General features: G+C 39.7%; 1 protein-coding gene across 1 annotated transcript in view; it reads right to left on the reverse strand.

Annotated features, from left to right (window-relative positions):
- LOC101879265 (transmembrane 9 superfamily member 3) overlaps positions 1-15,943 on the reverse strand; it is a 55,611-nt gene that overhangs the window by 38,346 nt on the left and 1,322 nt on the right. The window contains exon 2 of the mRNA XM_034061883.1: positions 5,705-5,900. Coding sequence (XP_033917774.1) covers positions 5,705-5,900 — 196 coding nt within the window. The remainder of the gene's footprint in view (positions 1-5,704; positions 5,901-15,943) is intronic.

Consider the following 15,943-nt stretch of genomic DNA (forward strand, 5'->3'; position numbering starts at 1 on the left):
TTAGTAAATAGCAGCTGCAGCCTAAATACTTCTTCCAATATGATGAACACAAAGTTTCACACTCAGCTGCTACTGCTGTTTAGTTAAACTATGTTGAAAACTTTATTTTATTGCATTCTTACTACTCTAATTTAAAGAGGAAAAATACCAATAGTAGTTAGAATTGCCCTAATCCCAAACACACATGAGGAAAAAACATGATTACCTGTTAATTCAGAGCTTGGATCCAATTCACATACCCACAAAGAAAACATCTACAAGTCTTTCAGACAGTAACATGAAGATTTTGAAAAGCAGGCCCCTGTGGTTAGGTATTTACATGCATAGTCGAGCACCTAAATGGTTACTGAAAGTTACTTAAGAAGGTCCTAATTATTTCAGCTGTAGATGTTATATACTCCATATTCCTTGAATCTTTTTCTTAAGAACATATGAATCTACTGGTGCCAAAACATAATCTTTTGTCTATTAAACAGAACAAAAGAAAGAGAGGGAAGAAAAAAAATAAAAACAAACGAACAAAAGAAACTACAACCCACCACAGACGGACAAAACCCCCTACCAAACCACAAATCACCAAATACTCTGTTTCAGTTTCACTGCAGTAATTTCTAAACTACTGGTGAAGAGACAGGAGCATGGATCAATTACAACCAGATAATATCTATTCATTAAAAAACCAATAAAAATCCATTTTACTGATATAATCATTATAATTATTAAACAAAACCACAAAACCAACAACCAAAAAAGAAACAAACAAAAAGGTTAACACTACTTCAGCCAAGAATAAGATCTGCCATTAACAAGTCATCATAAAATGAGCTACCACCACTTTTCAACAACCAAACTGGGTAACAATTGTTAAACAAATCGTAAATTTTAAGGGCTTGTCTATGAAATTTATATTTTCCTATATGCATTTGATATAAGTGGTACTGGGTTTATGACAGTTTTTAAGACTGTAAAAAATGAATCTCAGATTCCAATCTTTTTACATAATTTTATATTAAGTAAATAATAATAACTACTGCTACAATTACTTTATACTTGTTACTATGAAATTGGGTGAGGGACATTTGAATACTTTTAATAGCATATTAAAGATAGTAAGATAGACTTGACTTCCATTCAGATTTCACTTCATGGTTCCAACACTAGAAATACTAAAGCATCTCTTGATACAGATGCTGCTGGATGCCAGTTAACAGCAAAGAGATTATTGTCTTCCTTTTTTATCCAGAGAACACAGATTGCAATGGAAAAATCTAGAAGCACACACAGACAGCTTCCTAGGTCATGTACACAGACTTAGTCATTAATCAGCTACCATGTACCATATGCTTTATAGAAAATAACTGAGGTGCAGCCACTTTGGTTAGGAGTTAAATTCACTGCAGGTCCAACAGAGATTATCAATCTGCCCAGAGTACTGATGTGTTAATAATAAATACATTTTAAAAAAGCAACAAAGGGCATGCATGAAGAGGAATTCCCCACCAGCACATCAATCACCTATAATCACAAGCCATGTTCTGATTCTTCTCAAATCTCTACTCTTCCCTACCTATTCAAAGCCTCCCCTGAACTACATAACACCAAGTCTGTGGAAGAACAAGCCCTGATACAGCAACTACATACCTTGTATACACCGGTAAAGCAATTAGAGGTACAAAAAGGCGTCTAAAAAAACTAGCACGAATGGAAGACCAGACCTTAAATACTGAAGAAATCACACTGAAAAACAATCACAAGGTATGAAAAGCACAGCACTCTTCCAACATTCTAATCTGTGTTACTCTGGGATGATTTTGGCTCCCTGCAATTCGGAATTCCAAAAGACTTAACCAAATTGGAATGGTATCAATTTCTACGTATTGAGGAGCTGGAGGTTCAGTATTATCCAAGTTGTACTTCTTTTAAAAAAAAAACACAGATATTAAGTATCTTTTTTAATTGTTAAAGAATTAAGAAAACAAACTCGTTAAGCTCTCCATTATTAGAGTATTTTACAGAAGTTTTAGAGACTGTATTCAAGAAGAACTGATCTGTCCAATGCTCTAGTTCCGCATATTTCCCTCAGAAACGACAAAGCTAAACTACATCTGACTACAGACTACACAGTGGTCACAGAGGAGACAAAAGAGAAACTGAAAGTTTCACCTATCTCATTTGTTATTTCAAGAAAAAAGATTATTAGCACATTTTATAAATCTAAGACAACCCGACTACTGCATGTACTTCTGGAACAACAGAGGACCCCTAAAGCAGAAAACGCTTCAAGCATTTCAGCCAGTTTCTGATGTTCAGCCAGTTCACTTCCTTCCCCTGATATCAACTCAACATTTTCACTACAAAAACAGATTACTAAATTAGTACATCCAGGTCAATAAAGGAAAGGGCAGGTCCAAGACTGAAGCGACCAAAAGTGAGCTACAGAACAGCACAACCTGCTCAGTACTTCCAGACACAAAATTAAAAGACTTGATCTAGCAAAAGTTTGATATCGTAAAGGAATAAAATAACCATGGATAATCTTCAGGAAATAAATCTGGGAATAGTATACTTCAAAACAGTAAACTAACTCACAAACCTTCAAGTCTTTTCAGTTTGGTGCTGCGCCTAGAGAGCACAGTTGTCACTGGAATAACACAAGCTCTTTTAAAAAATAGGGCAATTAAAGTAAGTAAAGCTTACACATGTAACTGGCCGTAAAATATATGCTTATCATATTCTTACAACAGAAGTTTTATTTAATCTTCACAGACATGTTGAATTGCTGCCAGTTGCCTTGTCCTTTCCATTTTGCATTTCTGAGCATATTGTATGAGCTTGGAAAGGAAAACTATTTCTCCCATCTTGAGTAAAATTTTCAGCAGGCTACAAGTCTTGCAAACCAGTAATAGGACTGTTTTCCAGTGCCTGCATAGGTACAGTTCCTTTCTTAAAAGGAAATATTCAGCTCCAGATTTCTCTAATGCAGAGATGCTACCCCCTATGCAACTTACAAAATTATGAAGAATTCATGGTTTTAACAAGCTTCTAATATTTTATTCTACTTAACCTACTTATAAAAAAACATCATATGGCAAATGTCCGGTTTCAGATAAAACTTTCCTAACGTACAGAAACTAAGTCCCATGATTGCAAATCCTCAGACAAGAGATACGATGCTTAAGCTTGACAGTTAAGCACTGGTGATGCAATGAACTGTACCTCTCTAGGGAAAAAAAAAAGATGCATATACACAGAAACTCAAACTGGATTAAACACAGAAATGCTAAAACCCAATACAGAAAAAAAGACTGTTATTATTTGGCACCCAGAGACCTAAAATGACTGGGTGCCAAAGAATACACACAGAGAAATCATGCAATAGAAGAGTCTACACCTAACACCAAGAAAGGTATTTGCAAAAGTAGCTAAATGTCATCTCAATAACAGTATGGAAAGAGGGAGAAGAAACAACACAAAAAGAAAAAAAAAAAAAGCCAAACAGATTAGCTCCAGCCTGACAGGCATATAGAATCATGGAATAGTTAGCGTTGGAAAGGACCTTAAGATCATCTAGTTCCAACACCCCTGCCATGGGCAGGGACACCTCATATTAAACCATGTCGCCCAAAGCTATGTCCAACCTGGCCTTGAACACTGCCAGGGATGGAGCATTCACAGCTTCCTTGGGCAACCCATTCCAGTGCCTCACCACCCTCACAGTAAAGAATTTCTTCCTTATATCTAATCTAAACTTTCCCTGTTTAAGTTTTAACCAATTATCCCTAGTCCTAGCACTACAGTCCCCAAGGAAGAGTGCCTCCCTCCTCAGCATCCCTATAGCCCCCCTTCAAATACTATGAGGTCTCCATGCAGCCTTCTCTTCCCCAGGCTGAACAGCCCCAACCTTCTCAACCTATCTTCATACAGGAGGTGCTCCAGTCCCCTGATTATCCTCATGGCCCTCCTCTGGACTTGTTCCAACAGTTCCATGTCCTTTTTATGTTGAGGACACCAGAACTGCACACAATACTCCAAGTGAGGTCTCACAAGTGCAGAGTAGAGGGGCAAGATCACCTCCTTTGACCTGCTGATCATGCTCCTTTTGATGTAGTCCAAGATACAGCTGGCTTTCTGGGCTGTGAGCCAGACTGAAACCAGCTCATGTTAAGTTTCTCATCGCCCAGCACTACCAAGTCCTTCTATGCAGGGCTGATCTGAATCTATTCTCTGCCCAACCTACAGCTGTGCCTGGGATTGCTCCAACCCTGCTGTAGGACCTTGCACTTGGCATGGTTAAACTTCTTAAGGTTGGCAGCAGCCCAACTCACAAGTGTGTCAAGCTCCCTCTGGATGGCATTCCTTCTCTCCAGCGTATCAACCGGACCACCCAGCTTGGTGTCATTGACAAACTTGCTGAGGGCGCACTCAATCCCACTGTCCATGTCACTGACAAAGATGTGGAACAAGACCGGTCCTAACACTGATCTCTGAGGGACACCACTCATTACTGGTCTCCAGCCAGACATCAAGCCATTGACTACAACTTTTTGCATGCACCCATCCAGACAGTTCTTTATCCACCCAGTGGTCCACCCATCAAATTGATATCTCTCCAACTTAGAGACAAGGATGTCATGGGGGACAGTGTCAAATGCTCTGCACAAGTCCAGGTAGAAAACGTCAAATGCTCTACCCCTGTCCATCAGTTCTGTAGCCACATCACAGAAGGCCACCAAATTGGTCAGGCAGGATTTCCCTTAGTGAAGCCATGCTGGCTGTCACCAACCACCTTGCTGTTTTTCATATGCCTTAGCATGGCTTCCAGGAGAATCTGCTCCAAGATTTTGCCAGGCACAGAGGTGAGACTGACTGGTCTGTAGTTCCCTGGGTCATCCATTTTCCCCTTCTTGAAAATGGGTTATATTTGTCTTTTTCCAGTCATTGGGAACTTCACCTGACTGCCACCATTTTTTAAATATGATGGACAGTGGCTTAGCAACTTCATTCTCCAGCTCCTTCAGGACCCACAGATGGATTTCATCAGGTCCCATGGCCTTGTGTACATTCAAGTTCTTAAGATGGTCTCAAACCAGATCCTCTCCTACAGTGGGCCCAAGGTCTTCATTCTCACAGTCCCTGCATCTGCCTTCCAAGACTTGGGTGATGTGGTTAGAGCATTTGCCAGTGAATACTGAGGCAAAGAAGTTATTAAGAGCCTCAGCCTTCTTCAAATGCAGGCATATGATGAGTTAGAGCCAATAATATATAGGTATCTCTTAATGGTGTTTTACATTAGACAGTAACCAGAAGGATACAATAATTAACTTTGTGTTAAGGTAGAACTTTGAGGTGTTGAACCCTTGCTACTCCTTTCCAACTGCATGTTCAGAATTGCTAAACCAGAATAATTTCAGTAGATATACTTTTAATCATTCATATACAGAAACCTTAGTTTCACTTTATAAAATGTCATCAGTTACCTGAGAAGCACGTATCTGCTGCAAGCATCTTCTTTAAAGGCCACACAGATGAAAACTACTGTAAACTGAAAAGTCAGTAGTAGCAGGCAACCTCATAGGGTGGTTCAAGCAACAATATAAAATACACTTGGTTCCTAGTATCAACAAACTTTCAGTTCTAGTTCAAAAATGAAGTTTTAAGGGTTTGTGATTTTTTTAAGAGACTACATGCACTTTCAATTGCTTACCTTTAAATTTGATGTCAAGACCACTAAACTCCAATTCAACTCCTTGCAGTGCTTCTCCTAAGGTTTCGTGGTAATGGCTGATACTTTTTTTTGATCCCACACAGAAAGGAAGGGAGAAGTATTTGTATGTTTCTTGGCGATTATGGTAGGGTCCTACTGTATTCATCCATAAAACAACTTCCTCTTTATCTTGGTACTGAAAGACAAAGTTATTGAGTTAGATGACAAGCTCAGCAGAATAAAAATATTCAAGAAACTCTCACATTCATATTAACTAGCAAAGCAGGACTGTTCAATCACAGGCAACAGCTATATTTAAAGACAGTTGTGCATTTTTGTATTTCAGGTGGCAGGGATTCTAGGAAAAGATTTTCAGTCTGCTTTCCTACAAAAACAAAGCCGAGATAACTGTATAGTTTATTAGAGGCTATCCCTGAAGTACCAGAAGAGAGGGATCCATACAGATTTAACAGAGACAAATGATACAGTGAGCAGAAGTGGAGAAAAGCATGAGTTTCAAAATAAAACAGCTTTTACAAATTCTGTGGAAACTCACACCAGTTAAAAGCAGAACCCTGCCTATCTCCACCAAAAGAAACAAAATATCAAACTAAAACCTTGTTAAACAAGATCTTAGAAAATAAATCAGGCAATCTACCCATGGTGTCAGGTATACTGTATTTTCCTAAAATGCAGCTCCTCTTGATTTTTATAATTGTACAAATTACATTTAAAATTCCCAGAAGAGCAGAATGTCTCACAAGAAGCACTAAAATGAAACCGTCACATACCTACAAGGGACAAAACACTCAGACAGAAGGACTATTCTGATGTATGTCCAACACTCTCACAGTGGAAAAAAAAGCCCAACAAAACAGAACAGCAAGGAGTCTGGCAGCTGCCATGAAATTCTTTCTGGGAACACCCACCTTTCACTCTCCACAGCTACTGTTAGCTAGGAAAACTTATTCTTTGGCTAGGAGCCAGTAATCTTTTTCAAGCCCTTATAACTTTTCAACAACAAAAAAGTCCTTAAAGCCACTAATTTATCAGTACTCGAATACTGCATGAATTCACGAGATTTAAGTGGTTTGAAATCACTATTTGCGCTGTATCTGACGACATCTGGATGAGGTATCAGGTTTGCTGGTTACTACAACGCTTCCCTCACAACATACTTTCTTCACCTACCTAATTTCAACAGATTAGGAGGGACAGTGATCTAACTTTTAAGACAGAAAACACTTATTAATAACAGTACACACCTGCAAGTACAATGACCATATAAATCCTGACTTATTCTTTTCTTAACTGCAGAAGTATAAAGTACTATTTTAGGACCAATACATGTACACAGAACACACTGGAGAGGAAAGTCAAATGTCAACTAGCCATAATTATTTCATAGCACACAGCTGAAATAATGAATACAGTTTTGCACCTCCCTTTTTAACAAATGAACAAAGGTTCTTCAACTCCATTTATTCTGAATTACCACAGTCATACCGACAGGTTAGCTCACAAATAATTAGCTACATCTGGTATGCAATGAACTCTTCAGATGAGGTGTTTAAAAGTTAAATTGAAGGATTTAAACAAACATGCTTCAGGAAATAATTTAATTTCTCTACACTGAAGCATCATCTCAATTACAAGCATAGTCTTTTTTGTTACAAAGGTGCACAAGGGTAATTCCAGCCCCTTACATGAGCCCTCTCCAACAAGAAACTTTGAATATCTTACTAATTTCATTCTGAGCTGTAGCAGAAATCAAACAAAGCTTCACAAACCTGCCTGTTCGCAGAGCACACTCTGAAACATTTCTGATGGGTACAGAATGTCACAGAATGGCGAGGACTGGAAAGACCTTAAAATTACCTAATTCCACCCCTCCTGCCATGGCCAGGGATGCCTCACACCAGACCATGTCGCTCAAGGCTCTGTCCAGCCTAGCCTCAAACACTGCCAGGGATGGAGTATTCGCCACTTCTTTGGGCGACCTGTTCCAGTGCCTCACCACCCTCCCAATACAGAACTTTTTCCTTATACCTAATCTAAACTTCCCCTGTTTAAGTTTAAACCCATTATCTCTTCTCCTATTGCTACAGTCCCTGATGAAGCGTCCCTCTCAGGTATCCTTGTAGGCCTGCTTCAGATGCCAGAAGTCTGCTATGAGGTCTCCATACCATCAACGATGAAATGCCAATGAAGAAAGAAAGAGAAAACAACACAGAAAGTAGACATTCCTCCTCTAGACCAGCACCCAGAAAGGTTATACCAGTACAGCACAGCTGTCGAACTTCAAAGAAAGTTGGGAATGAAGAATGAAAGATCACAGTTCCAGCTCCCTCAGCAGCAGAAAAAGTGGAAACACCACGACAATACCACCTCTAGCTCTTGCCAACGTAACAAGGGACAAATTGGTCCTGTCTGTTATACCTTAGCACATCTTCTGTTTCTTTCCCTAACAGCTGCAGAACATATTTTCAGCTGTGTCTCAAAACGGTCTTAACTTGTCAAGAGCCTACTTCAGCATTACTCCTTGCAATGCAACAGCTTACAGAACTGAGCTATCTCTGTCCAACCTTCAGTAACAGAATATGACAACATCATTAGGTCTGTGAATTCATCTTTGTCAGTGCCTGAATAAAGCAAAGCCTGAACACTGCTTTAATTAGCTTCTGGTTGCCAACCTGCTTCATACTGAGCTGGGACCTCTCTATTTTTGGAATTATACCAGATCATCTTCAAGTGAAAAACACCAACTTCTTTAGAATATATTATTCAAAAATCTTGTTACGTTTTCTGATCTACATTGTAATTACAACATCTGCAGTAATAAATTGGGTCTGTGTTTGTCTCTTATCTGCAGGATGCTTAGCCCTCCTTCAGGGCCTCCAGGCTTTTCCCACAATGACTCCAAGATGCCATCAGTCTCCTCTGGAGACATAAGGGGTCAGTACGCAAAGAATACAGCCTACATTTATTACTTCTCCCTTTCTTAAAAGCATCCCAGAATACTCTAAGAGAAATCTGTTCAGGGCTGCAACATAAATTATCACAGCACCTCAGCCATCCGCAGCTATACCTCACTCACTATCAGCAAGTTCCTAGTCACAGCAATTTGCAGTCCATCAGCTGCTCCCAGTGCCCTCACAAAATTAAGAGGTCTGTAGCAAGAAACCCAGATTAAGCAACTTAATTCAGCAGCCTGAATTTCAGAGGGGAGGAGAGGGTGTCTAGCAGAATCTCAGATTTTCCTATTCCTATATTTGTCCTATATATGTCCTGGGTTCAGCAGCAGCAGTCATTTTTCTGTCTTAGTAGCTGGTGCAGTGCTGTTTTTGACTCACAGCTGGAGAACAATGCTGATAACACCAATGTTTTTAGTTGTTGCTCAGTAATGTTTACTTTGACCAAGGACTTTCTGAGTCTCATGCTCTGCCAGGGAGGAGGGGAAGCCGGGAGGAAGCAGAGGCAGGACATCTGACCCAAACTAGCCAAAGGGGTATTCCATACCACAGCACATCATGCCCACTATATAAACTGGGGGCAGTTACCTGGAAGGCTATCACTGCTCGGGTCGGGCTGGATATTGGTCAGCGGGTGGTGAGCAGTTGTATTCTCTTCTCTTGTTATTTCCCTTATCATTATTATTACTGGTGGTAGCAGCAGTGATTTGTGTTATACCTTAGTTACTGGACTGCTCTTATCTCAACCTGTGGGAGTTACATTCTTTTGATTCTCCTCTCCATCCCTCCAGGAGGGTTGGGGGGGAAGGGTGGGGAGTGAGTGAGCAGCTGCGTGGTTCTGGGTTGCTGGCTGGGCTTAAACTATGACAGTTGGGTTTTGCTCATTACCTGCTGTAAAGATGATCCTTCACATTTGAATATACTGCTGTCATGACATATCTCATCCTACCCTACTGGTAGGGTAATTTGGTGGCAAGAACTCGGGGCTATCAAAAGGTTCATGTTTGTGGTGGTATTACTGCCTTCACAATATCAGAACACCTACAATAAAGAACAGTGTTGACACACAGGAAAATAATTCTTATTTAGACAAGACAAAGAACAAGCATATCTTGTAAGACTGTTTTGTCACCTCTCTAAAAGGACTTCTAGGTTCAGAGAAGGCAAACAAATATGCAAAAATGTCACATTACGAGAGAGGCAACATAAAATACACTGCTAAATAAAGCCCTGGTCACAAGGGGAGCCACAGCACTCAGGTACACTCTAGCAGTGCCAGTCAAGTACTGGTCAGCACATTCATTGTCCGTCTTGCAGTACTTTCAAATTCTGTCATATTCCTTTTTTATCTTCCTTCAGCACAAGGGCAGTGAGACACCAGAGTAGGTTGCCCAGAGAAGTTATGGATGCCCCATCCCTGGAAGTGTTCAAGGTAGGTTGGATTGGGAAAGGATGGAACTAGATGATGTTTAGTTTCTTCCAACCCAAACCATTCTATGATATGGGGAATCTGCAAACCATGGAGAACTCGGAATAGTTAAAAACAGGAAGAAAATTCCAGCTCTGTAGCTCCACCTTGCATTCCTGGCAGAAAGAACATACAGAAGAAACTATTCTCATTTCATCAGGGACTGATCAGCTTTAGACACACTGGGCAAAATAACGAAACCAAAGAACCCTGAATTCTTGTTTTTACAATTCTGATATTGGCTGATGAGCAACTGTTCAACTGTATCCTTTGAGTTCTGAATGTGACAGAGCAAATCAAAATCCTATTGCCTTCTGTTACCCTTAGTAGGCAAGTCAGCAATAACTCACAGTCACAACCAACAGAGTAAGACGGTGTGAAGAGTCCAATGGCCTTTTTCAGAAATCGCTATATAATGACAGAAAACTTGCATAACCAGTTGCAAGTGTGATTGTTTCCTTATCTTCTGCTAGATCAGCAGCAAACAAAATACTTCTGATTCATTGAGATTGTACCAGATCCCAGAACATGAGAACTCACTGTCAAAACAGGGAGGGAACAAACAAGAGAGGAATTCAACTACAAAGTGCAAGAACATCCACATCATGTGCTCAAAAAGTTAGTTAAAATTATCAAGAACAGCTGTCATGGTAAGAGATGTAAATAAATATTTCCTGCTCTCTACACATAAGAGTCCTCAGCCACTACCTGACCCATCACTGCCATAGTTCTTAAACATATTCCTATTACAGCTGTATCTAAACTACTGAGGCTTGCAACACAGCAAGTATTAATGTCAAACAGTAAAATAATCTGAAGTAAAATTTATGATCTGGAGAGTTGACTATAGATAATTTTAGTGACATAAATCTAATATCTACAGTTACACTTATGTGTCAACGCAATCTCACCTTCATCCCTTCAGAAAAGAAGGGCCAAACATCTTCCTAACATGAAGGACTGACTTTGATATACAAACTACTGCTATTTCAGAAATTATTTTTACTTTTCTTCATTCTCCTTCCTAACTTGTTTACAGAGAAGTAGATGGTGGAAAGGCAGCTTTTCACATGCCAGAATATGGCCACAGGTATCAGACTGGATGAAGCCTTGGGTGATATGGTTTAGTGTGAGGTGTCCCTGACAATGGCAGGGGGGTTGGAACTAGATGATCTTAAGGTCCTTTCCAACCCTAACTATTCTATGATTCTATTAAGAACATAGTAACTGATAAAGCAAAAAAGATCAACAAATAAGATGCTGCAATCTCTACCCTGGTATACCTGAGCAAACTCATCTGGTTCTGGTTCATGTGAAGGAACTATATACTGCATGTAGCTCAGAGAGACAGGCATTTAACAACTTGGTAACGGTGCCAGAATTCAGAGTTCACTACTTCCAAATATGAGAGAAGACTACAAAAAACAATTTGAAATACCTTTTACTTGCTGTAATTTATGAAAAATGTAGTACTTAGCAAATCTGACTTTGCATCTTTCTGCACTAAGCTTGGTATCAGCTCAGTAATTTCAGTAACTATATGGAGTATATAATGATCTACTTGAACTATGCAAAATCACAGGGTAGTCTTAACAAGTCTCAGCATCAACACAAGTTACCTACCACTTGCTGGTACAATCTGAGTAATGTGAGGTAAACCTTCAGACACTTTTTCCTGTAAATGACAGCCAGTTGGTGGAGGACCAATCTGCACCTCAAGTGTAACCACATATCAGCTACAACCCTCATGGCAGCTGGGGACCTCTGTTCCAAAGCAGCACAACATGTTCATACTATCTGTTCAGAGCACTGGGCTAGAGAGATGTGCAAGTGCAAGCTAAAATCATGTTAAACCCATCTATACCAGTAACAAGGCAACACAACCATTCTAGTCCTCTGCAGAATATTAAGCTGGTATGAAGTTTCTGCAGTTTGACCTGGTATTTATGGACTTCTTCCATGACAATACAACTACTGGTTTAATACAAAGACAATTTCCCCATATCCTTAAGGTTTAAAAACCATTCAAACTGATTCCAACCTCATGAAGTTTAACCATGACAAGTGCAAGGTCCTGCAGCAGGGTCGGAGCAAACCCAGGCACAGCTTGTGGGGTGGGCAGAGAAGAGATTCAGAGCAGCCCTCCAGAAAGGGACTTGGGGGTGTTGGTCAATAAGAAACTTAACATGAGCTGGCTTCAGTGTGTGCTCACAGCCCAGAAAGCCAACCGTATCCTGGGCTGCATCAAAAAGAGCATGATCAGCAGGTCAAAGGAGGTGATCCTGCCCCTCTACTCTGCTCTCGTGAGACCTCACTTGGAGTATTGTGTGCAGTTCTGGTGTTCTCAACTTCAAAAGGACATGGAACTGTTAGAACAAGTCCAGAGGAGGCCACAAGGATGATGATGGGACTGCAGCACCTCCTGTATGAAGACAGGCTGAGAAAGTTGGGGCTGTTCAGCCTGGAGAAGAGAAGGCTGCATGGAGACCTTCCAGTATCTGAAGGGGGCCTATGGGGATGCTGGGGAGCAACTCTTCATTAGGGACTGCAGTGATAGCACAAGTGGGAACAGGTTAAAACTTAAACAGGGGAAGTTTAGACTGGATATAAGGAAGAAGATTTTTACTGTAAGGGTGGTGAGGCACTGGAAGGGGTTGCCCAGGGAAGCTGTGAATGCTCCATCCCCGGCAGTGTTCAAGGCCAGGTTGGACAGAACCTTAGTGTGAGGTGTCCCTGCCCATGGCAGGGGGGTTGGAACTAGTTGATCTTAAGGTCATTTCCAACCCTAACTATTCTATAATTTTATAGCAATACTGAGGCTATTTTCAACACAGTACATGAATCTTTCTTTTCTTTCACCCAACAGGGCACTCATGATGTGGAAAGCAACTCAGTATTTTTTGCACAACTGCAGAAATTAGCATGGTAGCCCTAGAAATAAACTATTTATTCTACAAAACAATTAAGGCTAAATTAAGGTAGAACATACAAAGCTGTAGAAAAGGATGAGACTAGAAGGTTGTGATAATCCTTTTTAAACTATGAAAACCCTTTGCAAAAAAATGTTGAAGGCCCAGAGAGGACTACAGCTACCAAATCTTAAATGGTGACTCAGCAAAATAAATTCAAATCAGGATAGCTTCTTTCAGAAAGTATGCCATTTTACTCCTTTTCTCAAGTTGAAGTCTGGAGGGAGGCTTTCTACAATACAGTTCCTTGAACACCAGCACACATCTTTCAAGGGGAAAAGAACCAACAGTATCTGTTACCAACAGAGCAAAGCTGCAGAAACTGGACAGGAAACAAGAGAGATAGCAAGTAAGACTCAATCAGTGGGTAATATCCCAGGCTTCTAGTCTCAGTACCTTACAGATACTCTGTCAAGCACTGTGACAACACTCGATGTTTGCAGCTCACACCCATAACCTATTAAATCGTGGATTTCAGCCCTGTGCTCTCCTTTGGATAAAACAGATTATTTCCAGTAACAGCTTTTCATTTCTCTCTGAATTGTAGCCTCACCAAACCATGGCTAGAACTACACTAGCAGGACAGTTTGAACTGTTGCAGAAGCAGTCAGTCCTTTTACTGCTACACTTCCCAGATGCACAAGGCTCCTCAGGTACGACTTGTCCTACTTCCATGATATTTATTTCACTTCTTCAAAATGGATCCACTAGAACTTCAAAAGGAATCAGGCTGCTCATCTACACACACACAATTTAGTATGCAAAGAGGTTCTTTAAATGCACCAAGATGTATTCTACAGTGTTTCTCTAACTGACAAGTTACAGATACTATACAAAAGTCATTATTTTAGTACATGCTTGTGGCTTTAACACACTTCATTAGACTAAAGTCAAACAAAAATGCTTTTCTCAGTCACTATCAATTAGGAATTTTGCTATGCAGTATAGGCTGGGTTTCATTTGTTTTTCAGTGTTTGTCATGTACTCTCATGCTTAGGAAGCACTGATAATTAAACTGAAGCAATGTTAAAATTAAAATGCTACCTACTGCCTAGACCATCTGCCCCAACAAAACCCCCAGCATAGATCAGAATAATTTTATGGTTTGCATATTTTATCAACTCCAACAAGTCTAGTAACAGAAGATATGAAAGGAGAAGCCATGCAGGAGCCCACCCACCCTGCTTCTGCAGCATCAGTATCTATTGCGGTAAGGCTACCAATATCTCAGCTATACTATCTCTTCCACAGGTAAAGGGGTAACTGTTAAACACTGGTGTAACTATCAGAATACAGGCGAAAATCAGATACATGACACACTCTGAAGCATGAAAACCAGTTAAAGAATCAGCAGACAAGTTTTCAGTTAGTTTCTGACACATTGTTCTGTTGTGGTCTGAAGTTATGGTGCCACACTGTCTTTTGACAATGAAGATTTTAAATGCTGTGTCAAATCCTAATTTCTCTTCACTTACTAATGATTTTAATTTTATTTTTACTACTCTTCCCCTAAGGAAATACATCTTAAAGGCTATTTCAAATTTAAGATAACGGATTTAGCTGTTGATCCAATGAAGCTATCCACCCCTAGAAATTCCAGAAATACTAGTACAGTCATAGAGCTTCATGTGGAGTCCTCTCACAGTTACCCTTTATAATATTTGCTTATGCAGTCCTACAGTTAAAAAGGACACACATAAAGCATCAACAGCCATTTATATTAACACAGAAATATGCATTATAGCACACATGTGTTATTTTATAAACATTGTATGCTATTATGTATTAAAGCAGCAGTAAATAAATTAACCTGCTAACACAGAGCATTAAACATTCAAGTCAGTGCTTCTAGATGTTCGGCACACTCGGTACAGATAAGGTCCCTCTACATCAGCAGTTAAAAGTAAACAGCAGCACGCCTTCACCCAGAAGCTGCACACTAAGGCAGTAACAAGCAAACAGCAGCACATAATGGTGCGGATTCCTACCAATAAGACTCAAGTCATAAAACTAGTGAAAATTTATATTTTGAAGTTACCAGAATCAGTATACTAGTATTTCCTCTCCACTTCCCTAAACGTGAGCAAAGCCTCCAAAATTTAACAAAGCACTTTGTTTATCAAAAGATTAACTTCCAACTGCAGTCATATTCAAAACTGAAATGCATTAAAATGCAGTATTTAAGGAACATTTCCTTCAGGTTTTTAATCTCAAAATCAGTGTACTATTACAAAACTTTGCTCATGCTCCATTCATGCTATTAACACTTCCACTCTCCTGAACAATATTCAAGTATCAAAATATCTAATCAAGAAGACAGCTTTCCAAAAAAAGGTAACTGTCTTCCTGCATCAACTATTCCTAACCTATCATGTGATGTTACTAAACCAGACACCACATGAATGAGAACACTAAACCAAGAGACAGAGAGCCTTGAAGAGTTCAGTAATTCAGACGAAAAAAATGACCAGCCTTCAAAAGGAATTCGTGATTTCTATTGGTGAATGTTTAGGTAATCATTCAGAAGATCTAAAAACCATCAGAATTCCCTTTTGAAGAGAGAGCTCAAAACCAAATAAATTCAATAACAGCTTTACAAAATCCTTTTCTCCCCAGAAGAGTACCAATATTAAATGAATAATTAGTAATTCCTCAAGCCAAACAGCCTTTAAAAATAAACACAGTGCTAAGCCAAAAACTACCTCATCTCAGCAGATACCAACACTGAAACAGTTCAGCAATAAAACTAAGACTTAAGCTAGTTCAAAGCATCTGTGCTCCTTGAAAGTCCTCAATGTTAGCTTAACTTTACCGTCATTAACTGCAGCAC

Source organism: Melopsittacus undulatus, chromosome 4 (genome assembly GCF_012275295.1).
Source record: "Melopsittacus undulatus isolate bMelUnd1 chromosome 4, bMelUnd1.mat.Z, whole genome shotgun sequence".
In the NCBI taxonomy this organism is placed as follows: Eukaryota; Metazoa; Chordata; class Aves; order Psittaciformes; family Psittaculidae; genus Melopsittacus; species Melopsittacus undulatus.